The sequence below is a fragment of the Lipotes vexillifer genome, unplaced genomic scaffold (genome assembly GCF_000442215.2).
Source record: "Lipotes vexillifer unplaced genomic scaffold, Lipotes_vexillifer_v1.1 scaffold306, whole genome shotgun sequence".
NCBI lineage: Eukaryota > Metazoa > Chordata > Mammalia > Artiodactyla > Lipotidae > Lipotes > Lipotes vexillifer.
Genome location: NW_006789814.1, coordinates 3,019,435 through 3,030,689, shown reverse-complemented (window position 1 = coordinate 3,030,689; position 11,255 = coordinate 3,019,435). Strand labels below are relative to the sequence as shown.

At 49.7% G+C, this 11,255-nt stretch overlaps 1 protein-coding gene across 1 annotated transcript in view; it reads right to left on the bottom strand.

The window, feature by feature from the left end:
• Window positions 1–889: 889 nt before the first annotated feature.
• Window positions 890–11,255, bottom strand: part of TEKT5 (tektin 5) — a 38,798-nt gene continuing 28,432 nt past the window's right edge. The window contains exons 6-7 of the mRNA XM_007462833.1: window positions 5,294–5,448; window positions 890–1,288 (exon numbers count right to left, since the gene is read on the bottom strand). Of these exons, the coding sequence (XP_007462895.1) occupies window positions 1,075–1,288; window positions 5,294–5,448 (369 nt within the window). The 3' untranslated portion in view covers window positions 890–1,074. The remainder of the gene's footprint in view (window positions 1,289–5,293; window positions 5,449–11,255) is intronic.

The window sequence follows — 11,255 nt, the reverse complement described above, 5'->3', positions numbered from 1 at the left end:
AAACTCTGTACCCGCTAAGCAGGCACTTCAATCCCCTCTCCATGGCAACCATCCATCTGCTATTTCTATGGAGGTGCGTATTCTGGGCATTTCATATCAATGGAATCATACAATATGTGGCCTTTTGTGTCTGGTTTCTTTCACTGAGTATGATGTCTTCAGGGTTTATCCAGGTTGTAGCAGGTATCAGCGCTTTGTTCATCTTTAATGGCTGAATAATATTCTATTGTATGGGTAGCCCACATTTTGTTTATCTATGAACCCACTGATGGACATTTGGGTTGTTTCTACCTTGTAACTATTGTGATTAGTGCTGCTATGAACTTTCGTGGACAAGGATTTATCTGTTGTATAACCAGGAGTAGAATTGCTGGGTCATATGGTGTTTAACTTTCTGAAGCAATGTCCCTTCTTCACAGAGCTTTCCCTCAACCCTGACCTGCTTCTTCCTGCCCTACCACGGAATGAATTTTGCTGTCCCCTTCTCCCACTGCAATTTCTAAAAATGTCTAGCAAGGCCAGGATCCAAACCCAGGACTTTTGACTCCAAATCCTATTTTTCTTGCACTGCCCCACATGGCTGACAGTCACTTCCACCTCAGACTGACCTCGTTTTATAGAACAGGCTCAGGCTGGGAGCTTGTCCAAGGCCACTCGACTCCTGAGTGACAGCTGGTCTCTGGACTCTCAGCTCCGATGTCCAATCTTTGGACATCACGGTCTATACTGTGCTCCTAAATGGACAAACAGGTTTAGAAAAGGTGGCCTCTTCCATTCCTGGCAAAGCTGACAACCTTACAATGCTCCGTCACCGAGAGGGGTCACAGTCTGTCTCCTCCTGGGATCAGCCAGGAAGCTGGTTCTGCAGCAAGGAATGAGCTCCAGGATCTCTGGTATGGCACATTTATTTTAGCTCTTTATATATATATATATATATATTTTTTTTTTTTTCCCATGATAGGAGGAAAGGAAGAAAATAACTCTTTTATTTTGTTTTTCTGACTTTGCAAATTCTATGCTGTGTAAGGAACATGCATGGAGCAGGGCACCAGGGGCGCCAGGGGCAGCGGCGGCTCAGGGGCAGGTCCCCAGGCAGAGGATGCTGGGGAAGGTCTTTCTCATGCCCATGCACTTCTTGTCAATGCACAGGGTGTTGGCCTTCATGGCCAGCTCGTGCTCCAGTCGGCACTTGGTCATGATCAGCAGCTGCTGCGTGTCCTGCGTCTCCCGCAGCCTCAGCTTGAGGGTCTGCAGGGTGTCGTTGATGGTGAACACCTCGTTCACGAGCCTGGGGAGAGAGCAGAGGGGAAGGCACGGTTCAGCCAGCCGGGCAGCACAGGTCTCCCTTGTGCCAGGAGCCAGGGGCTCGGCTGGCAGAGAAGACAGAGGGGGAGCAAGCAGACAGGTGAACATACAGCAGAGCTGCTGAGGGTGATGAGTGCAAAGGGAGTAGATGGGATGTTCAGGAAAACAATCTGGCAGTTCCTCAGTTAAGCATAGACTCGCCAAAGGACCCAGCAATTCCACTCCTGGGTATGTACCCACAAGAACTAAAAACAGACATTCAAATACTTGCACAAATACTCTTGGGGCACTAATAACAAGAGTCAACAGGTAGACACAGCCCAAATGGCCATCGACAGATGAATGGATACACAAAATATGGTCTATCCCCACACTAGGATATTATTGAGATGTAATGAAAAGGAATGGAGCAGCGGTACATGCTGCAACATGGACGGGCCTTGAAGACATGATGCTGAGTGAAAGATACCGACACCAAAGCTTATATATTGTCCGATCCCATTTATATGAAATGTCCAGAATAGGCAAATCCATAAAAAGAGGTAGTAGGTTAGGGGTTTCCAGGGGCTGAAGGGAGAGGGGTAGGGAGTGACTGCTACTGAGGATAGGACTTCCTTTTGGGTCAAATGAATGAAAATGTTCTGGAGCTATAGCTGCACATTGTACACGTACTACTAGGTGTCACTAATGGTATGTTATTTTATGTTGTACGTATTTTATCACAGTTTTTTTTAAAAAAGCCCAGATAACAGGGCCAGCCTCATGTAACTAAGATGGTCAGGTGTGATGTCTGCTCTTGGCATCCATCTCAGGTCCAACGTGTGTCCCAGCTGCCGGGAGTGTTGGCTGTTGATGGCTCCTAGGTCCACACGTCTCCAGGGAAGCCAATGGCTCACCAAGGCAGTGGGTACAAAAGGCCATCCCCTGCCTCAGGGTGGAACCAGCTCCGTGGTGTAATTCACGCTCCAGAGTTCCCCGTGGGATCAGGCTGAAGCAGGGCTGCCCTACCCTGAAGCTCTGCTTCTGTGGGACCTTCCCAAGGCACCAGGAAAAGCCTTTCTGAGGAGGGAACGTTTGAGCGAATGAGCTGGCTGTGTAAAGATCAACAGGGAAGCCCTCTACAGCCGGTGATCTAGAGAACTCTGCGGCGACACTGGTAATGTTCTATATCCGCACTGCTGGATCCAGCGGCCACTAGCCACGCGGAGCTCACGAGTAATTGCAATGCAGCGAGATCAACTGAGGAGCTGGATTTTTCATCGTTTTTCATTTTAAATCATTTAAATGTAAATGGAAGAGCCACACCCAGCTGGTGGCTACTGAATTGGACAGTGTGGTTCTACAGAGAAGAGCACATGCAAAATCGATTGGTCTGGATTTTGTTCTCAGTGCAATGGGAAGGCGTTGGTGAGGCGGTGGGCGCTGAAACGGGGAATGATGTGCTGATTCAGATTTGGGATAACCTCCAGGCTGCTGGGTAAAGATTAGATTGGACGGGGTTAAGAGTGGAGGCAGGGAAGAGATTAGGGTTATTTCAATATCCAGATTGAGTGGGTTGAATAGTGTCCCCCAAAAGATATGTCCAAGTCTGAACCCCAGTACCTGTGAATGTGATGCTCTTTGGAAGAAGGGGTTTTTGTAGATGTAATTGAGTTAAGGATCTTGAGAAGAAATCATCCTCGATTTAGGATGGGCCCTAAATCCAATGACTGGTCTTGTAAGAGAAAAGGAGGGGGAGATCTGAGACACAGAGACACACAGGGAGGAAGGCCATGTGAAGACGGAGGCAGATGCAGTGATGCAGCTACAAGCCAAGGACCGCCAGCCACCACCAGAAGCCAGGAGAGGGGCCGGGAAAGGATGCTGTCTTAGAGGCCCCAGAGAGAACCAACCCTGTTGATCCCTTGATTTCAGAGGCTTGGCCTCCGCAAGTCTGAAAGAATAAATTTCTGTTGTTGTAAGCCACCCAGTTTCTGGTAATTGGTCACAGCAGCCCTAAGACAGGAATATACCTGGTGAGCTGTGACGGTGGGTTGGTTTTGGGGCTGTGCCCTGGGACCCACCTTGGGGGTGGTGGGGAGGGACAGTGAAACTGTGCTCAGGACTGGAGGACACGCTGCTGGGAGGACTTGGGTTGATATCCCAAGGATGAGCATCCCCATGACAAGCCTGAGCTAGAGAGAGGCGACAGAAGCAGCCTGGAGATCCCTTGGGGCTCTCTTGAGCAGTGCTGTCCAGCGATGGAAATATTCTGTTCCGTGCCCCCAGCCACACGTGGCTCCTGACCACTTGATATGCAGTTTGTGCGGATCAGGACCTGAATTTTAAATTTTATTTCATTTTAACTAATTTAAACGCAAATCTAAAGGGACTTTCAGTCTGAGGAATGGAGGAATGGACATGGAAGGGATCTGCATGCTCAGACAGGGTCAGGAGAAGAGAGGCCACCTGTGTGAGGTAGAGGAGAAAGACCCAGATGCGGTAAGGGCGGGGATGGAGGGACAAAGAACGTAATGCGTGGACGGGGCAATTCAGCTGCGGCAGAAGGCAGACAGCTTGAGTGCTGCTGTCCGCTCAGCTCCCAACACACGTGCATATAGTTGTGCACACATACACACACATAGTACACACACATGCGCACACACACACATACACATACAATGCCCAGGACTCTTGAGCCAAACACGCCTCATCCATGTTCTCTGTCTACACCCCCTTGGCGGTACAGTTGGTGGACGGGGAGGCAGGGAGTGTGTCCCAGAGCAGTAAGTCCCCCAGGACAACATCTGGTCCCTCCCCTTAAAGCTCAGTTGTGTGTAAGCCTCCCTGGAGTGGACAAATGGGTGATCAGAGCCTCTGCCCCAGGGTTGCTGGAGCCCAACCTGAGCATCTAAGATGCAGTGGCAGGTGGAGGAGGGGTCAGGAGAGCGTCCCCAACCCCTCACCCGGGACCTGGACCCCACCCAGCCCAGGTGTGGCAGGACCCTGGCCACACGGCACCCACTTCTGGGATGAAGACCTTCCAGGCCAGCAGCGGGCTGAGGAGCAGGTAGCCAGGCCTTCAAGCTCAAAGCCAGGCGTCGCTTTGCACCCCACCCCCGACACAGCCAGCTTTTCTGTGTCCCACAAGATTATCTCAGGCAGTAACCGAGGCCGTGCAAGCCTCAGCATGTGGAACCACCTGGCGTTTTCTCTCCAAATACTTTCCCTCGTCCTTACTTCTCCAGCGCTCTTCTCTGCATCTCAGCTCAGAAGGAGGACAAGCCACTGAGTTGTGGGGGCATTTGTTATGCAGCAATAGAGAACGAAGACAGTGCCCCTAGCATGGAGGGAACAGAGCAGCCAAGTGACCAGCCCCAAGTCACACAGCATGTTCATGGGAAACTAATCCCCCATGGCCAATGACCACCTCCGTCCTTGCCTGGTCATCATCCCATTCCAAACCCCTCCCCCAGACTCACAAATCCTGTCTCTGGAGCTGCGTGAGCGTTTTGCCCCTCTCCTGTGAGGAGGCCCTTTGTCAACAGAAGCAACCCTCCTTAGCTAAGCAGCACAGGCAGGGTCAGGCTATTCCGAGGGCTCTCAGCTGAGAACTTCACAGAAAGGGCGGTGGAGGATGACTGAGGTGTGGGCTGGGCGCCTCTTTCATGGGAGCCTGGAGAGAGAGAGGGTGGCGCCCGCAAGGGCAAGGGCCACATCTCTGGGCTGGGTGGCTGCCTCTTGTTGGCTTTTAGGGGACAGCTGGAGGGTTCCCGGAGCAGAACAGAGCTATGAAACTATCCTCACTTAGATGAGAGGGCTGCAGTGCAGGGGGGTGGTCTCCACGGTGGGGAGGTCATCAAGGGCACCCCAGAGCCCCAGGCCCCCACCCAGTGCCCTGTGGAGTTGTGGGCCTGGACGTCCTGATTGGTGGAGGGTCTGTTCTCCAGACCCAGGCTTCCTGGCAGCTCCAGAGACCCACCCCTCCACCCCAGCCTCCACCACTCACTTGCACTGGGGCATGTCCCTGCACAGCTCCACACTGGGCCGCCGGGTCCGGCACTCCAGCCTTGTCTGCGCCACCTTCAGCGGGCTCTCCTTGGCCATGATGGACCTTTCCAGCAGCATGATGGTGTTCTCCGTCTGGAAGATCTCCTGCAGCATCTGCAGAAAACATTTGCGGTATCAGAAGGAACCTGATCTTGAACTTAGCCAGCCATAAGTACCCCCAGAACCGAGTGTTCTCAACAGATGTCACCTCACTGTGGGTGAAACATGCATTCTCCTTATCATCACTGGATGCCCTAGATCTGCGAGCAGTTCTAGTCTTCATGGTGCCCCTCCCCTGCGAGAAGGCTCTTTGTGGGTGGGCTGTACTAACACCCCTCTCAGACTCAGCAGGTCCCAATGGCGAGGTGACATGTGCTCTGTTCCTGACAAGCCTAGAAGCTGTACCCTGCCATGGTGCCCCCCAACATCCTTCCTTTGGCTAATCTATTCGTTTGCTGTCTGTTTCCCTCACTAGCATGTAAGCTCCCAGAGGTCAGGTGCTTTGCCTCGTCCATTGCCGTATCCCCCATTGCCAGGAACAGAGCTTGGTGTAGAGTGAGGGCTACCAGATAAAATACAGGACGCCCAGTTAAATGTGAATTTCAGACTCACACAAAGCACTTTTTATCATATGTCTCAACTACTGCATGAGACATAGTTACACTAAAAAACCACTTGTCGTTGATTTTGAAATTCAAGTTTAACTGGACATCCTGCATTTTTATTTGCTAAATCTGGCAACTCATAGTAGGAGCTCAATAAATATTCATTGAATGAATGAACGAATGAATGAATGAATCACAGTGGGATCCAGAAGTGTAGATTTTTAGCTAGCTCCCCAGTGGTCCTTAGGCACACTGAAGTTTGGGAACAGTGTGCCCTGAAATTTATATGGTCCTGACCATCTCAGATTTTAATGTGGGGAGCAGTCCTTACATGTGAGTATGCCAGCACTCCTGAATGGAGTGGGGACTGCAAGTCTAAGACCCCGTCTCCCCTTCAGGGACTTTAGAGTCATGTTGTTTTTCTCTTTGCCATGAGCTATGAAATATTCACAAATCATAACAGGTACTGGGATGACTATTTTAGCTGGGTTGGGCCCATATTCTATGGGCAACAAGAAACTGCTTAAAAGATGATTTTTTTCCAAAGAATTAAAGTCCTGGCTTCCCTACTACCTTAAGAAAAAAAGCCTACAAGGAGAGCATTTCTCTACCTCAAGAGAACAAAAGGATGTCCTTTTCCTCCTGGGGGTGAGATGGAGGCAAAGTCGTCTGAGGGCAGGGGGCGGCACTGCCTCTTTCAAAGCCCACCGAGGAGGAAGGCTGACCCCTCACCTGGTCCTCAGTGAGCCACCCAGACCAGAGCGACGCCAACCACACGCTGGTTAAACATTATCCCATGAGAATGTTCTGTGCCCAACACGTGGGAAGGTAAACACTCCAGTAAGTGGGGGGAACACCTCTCTTAGAAGCCCTGGGGATTTCCCTCAGAAACCTGCCCTTTGGGTATGCAGATACCCAGAGCTCAGAAAACACCACCCCAGCGTCCTGTGGAAGAAAATTGAGCCTTCTAAACAGGAGAAATGCTTCTCGGCACCACACTGCCCCACGTGGAAACAGCCCCCCGACCTACTACCTAGATGGCCCTATTGGGGGGTACCTACTGCTGGGGTGCAGTGAGGGGGACATTACTGAGGTTTGGGCTGCTGGTGGTGCCCAGCCCGGGATGCTTCTCTCTCGCCAGAAGGCTGCTGCTGGTGGAACCGAAGCCAGTAGCCTGTGGCTGCGCCTACCTTGGCTTCTCTTTGTTCTCTCCCCTGCCCCTCTGGCCCCCAGCTTGGGGCCTGAAATGTTACAAAAGGCCTATCTCTCTGTTTTTAAAAATTTTTTTACTGTAGTACAGTTGATTTACAATGTTGTGTTAGTTTCAGGTCTGCAGCAAAGCGATTTAGTTAAGTATATTCTTTTCCATTATGGTTTATTACAGGATATTGAATATAGTGTCCTGTGCATACAGTAGGACCTTGTTGCTTATCTATTTTACATATAGTAGTGTGTATCTGCTAATCCCAAACTCCTTATTTATCCCTCCCCCACTCCCTTTCCCCTTTGGCAACCATAAGTTTGTTTTCTATGCCTATGAGTCGGTTTCTCTTTTGTAAATAAGTTCATCTGTGTCATATTTTAGATTCCACATATAAGTGATATCATATGGTATTTGTCTTTCTCTGTCTTACTTCACTTATTATGATAATCTCTAGGTCCATCCATGTTGCTGCAAATGGCATTACTTCATTCTTTTTTATGGCTGAGTAATATTCCATTGTATATATGTACCACATCTTCTTTATCCGTTCATCTGTTGATGGACATTTAGGTTGTTTCCCTGTCTTGACTATTGTGAATAGTACTGCTATGAACATAGGGGTGCATGTGTCTTTTTGAACTAGAGTTTTCTCTGGGTATATGCCCAGCAGTGGGATTGCTGGGTCATATGGTAACTCCATTTTTAGTTTTTTAAGGAACCTCCATACTGTTCTCCACAGTGACTGCACCAATTTACATTCCCACCAACAGTGCAGGAGGGTTCCCTTTTCTCCACACACTCTCCAGCATGTATTACTTGTAGACTTTCTAATGATGAAAAGGCCTGTCTCTAGAGTCTAAAAAAAGGGCTGACATTCATTCACATGTTCAATCATTTCTTCATTCACTCATTAATTTACAGATTCATTGATTCGCTTGTTGACTTAACTGCTGACTAGGCACCTACTGGGTGCTAAGCACTGTTCTAGGCAGTGGACACAGCAGTGCACAGAACAGGCAGAAAAACCCATCTTCACAGAGTTACATCCTAGTGGATTATTCACCCATTGCTTTGCTCCTGTATGCAACATTTATTCAGCATCCACAAGCCGTTACTATTGTACAACTGCAACCATCTTTACCAACACAGAAGTTCAAGTTCCTTCCTGTCTGTTAAAAACACATATTGGATGCCTTTAGTGTGCAGGACATTGGTGGGAGATGCCATCACCTAAGAGGCATCCAATACATTTCAGTGTTCCAGGAACGCTCGTGTGAGCACAGCAGAGGGACAGGGACACAGCAACACAACAAACGGGAGCTCCTGGAGAACTAAAACCTACTGATTATTTTTTCAAACCTGCTGACCACCTGCAGGAGGGTGAGCACCGCCTCCTAACACTTGCTCATCCCCCTTGATTGACAAAAAGCAGCTGGGAAATCCAGAGACTTCTGCAGGCAACAGGCTCCAGCTACATTTTAACAAGCCCACTCTGCCTTGTTATATGCATCTTTCTAGCTACTCTCTACTTCTGGCAAGTGCTGTTGGTTTTCCAGCTGAGGAGTAATATGCATTTTAAAAGACTTGATTGAAACAGAAGAGTATAAAGTAAACAGCAGCCCAGGTGGCACGGGGGTAAAATCTGGAAGGCCACCCAGGCGCGACTGAATTTGGAAAACCCTGTATCATACTGTATGTCCCCCCTGGGCACCTAGGTACAGCAGGTGAGAGAACTGAGAGGGAGCTGCGGAGCTCGGGGGCGGTGATGGTGGAAGGAGGGTGGTAAGGGGCAAGGGCCACTGTGCAGGCCCCTGCCCCCAGTCTCCTCCTCGGGACTGGCTTCTGGAGGTGCTGGGGGAGGTGGGGTGGCTGGAACCAACTCTTGGTTTTTCTTCACCACCCCCTGTTCCCACTGGCATTTCTTGAGCGGGCCTGCCTGTGGATTTTCCACAACAGTAGGGGTTTTCCAGAATTGGCTGCTCTAGAACCCACTGATGGCTCACACCCAAAGCAAATCTGCCCAGGCGGGTCTATACTCTGACATAAATGTTCTCCGGAACCTCCTGTCCAGCCTCTGTCACTCACTGTCAGGGTCCTCTTCCTTGGAAGGGAGAAAAAAGACACACACACACACACACACACACACACACACACACACACACACTCACTCCGTCATGGGGGCAGCCCCTGATGCCCACCCCAGTCCTGCCAGCCTGTGAACCTCCAAAAGCCCTGGAGGCAGTGACTCAGCCTCCAGAAGTTTGAGGAGTGTGACCCCCAAGGGCCAGGAGGCAGAGACCACATGGGCTGACCAGAGGCAAGGGCTGGAGGCAGAATAGCCTTGACCTTCATGCTCAGGAGGAAGTTAGAGTGCCAACACTGAGCTCTGACCTCCAGGACAGCCTGGTCCCTAGACCCCAAGTTCCATGATGGCCCCTAGGAGAAGAGCCTGAAGTCTAAGAGGGTGACACACACATCTCAGCGTGTCCACTCCTGGTATATACTGTAGGAGCTCAGGACCACTAAGGAATACACATGTCAAGAAGGTTCAGAGAGCTGGCAGCATCTGGGTGCCCATGACCATGGAGACAGACACATTAAAAAATGGTAAATGAGCAGATGGAGGATTTCGGCAGCCAATAGATGGAGAGCATTAACCTCACATAGGAACAACGGTGGGTCTTTAAAATGATGCAGGGTGAGAAAGCCAGGAAACAATGAGCTATTTTGTACAATCCCTTTTGAGAAAACTAAAAATCCATGCACACACAATGGTCATCCACATTTTGTGAGAACATATTTAAATCAACAGTCCATATTCATTCAATTTAAGAGGTCATATTCACTCATTCATTCATTAAAATGGTCATCTATGGAAAGTCATCTATGGGAGAAAGGGAGTGACCACAAAGAGTGGGGATAAAAGGGAATAAAGAAACGAGGGGCTTTGTACAAACATATGTGCAAGGAACCAAGGAATATGATAAGCTCACCTCTCTTCAACAGGGTCAAAAGGGAAAAAAATCCCCACAGTCCTACCAGATCTAAGCTTTCCTTTTAAAATAACTTTTTTAGTTTTTTTTAAGGGAGAAATGCAATTAAGGACAAAATACTATCTAATAGTAAAGGGTATTAATTCTTAAGTTTGTTTGCGCATTAGCATTACCTTGAGAGTTTTTAAAATTGTGGATGCCTGCCCCCTGCAAAAGGGTCAGATTTCATTGGTCTGGGGTGCAGCCTGGGTGTCAGGATGTTTTAGGAGCTCCCTAAAGGTGCAGCCAGAGTCAAGAACCATTGGTGCAGATGAAACAGAGATGTGCAAACGTTAAAAAGTCTCAGAGGGAAGGAGATGGATTACGGACCACAGTTAGGGACTTGGAGTAGCAAATCAAAGCTGTCTGTCTTGGCAGGAAACCCCAAATGGGTCAAGGGAGTAATTTCATCCTTAGGTAGAAGATATTTTTGGAGATATACATGTGGGTGATCTGTTCGCTATGGGCTTGGGTTTCCAGGAAGGGGTCTAGGGAAGGGGTCGCTGCCTCATCACAGGGTTTTCAGGTTTCTGGGGGAAGTCTGATGTCAGCAATTTGAAACCGTGGTGCTCCAACCCCCAGTCCCAGAGCTGAGCCCTTGTCCCACCATGGCTACCCAGGCAATCCAGACCCCTGCCCAGGCAGGCAGGAAGCTCAGGGCACAGGCAGCCTTCCAAGGTGGGAAGGCCTGGGCAACTTTGCACATGCTCTGCAACTCAGAATCCCTCAGACCCAGGTGCCTGTTACGTGCATGTGCACACGTGCACACACACACACACACACACACACACACACACACACACACACTGAGTGTCTCAAACACCTCCACCTCCCTCTGCAGGGGGAGGGAGGTGGAGGTGTTTGAGACACTCACCCACCTACCTGCCCCCAGAGCTGGTGTATCTCACACATCCATATCAAACCCAGCATACTCCCACCACAGGGCCTTTGCACTGACTATCCCCTCTGACTTCCCCAGATATCCACATGGCTCATTCCCTCACTCCCTTCCGGTTGTGGCTAAAATGCTCAGAAGGCCTTCCCTGATCATTTCCTTTAAAATTATAACCCCCAGGAATG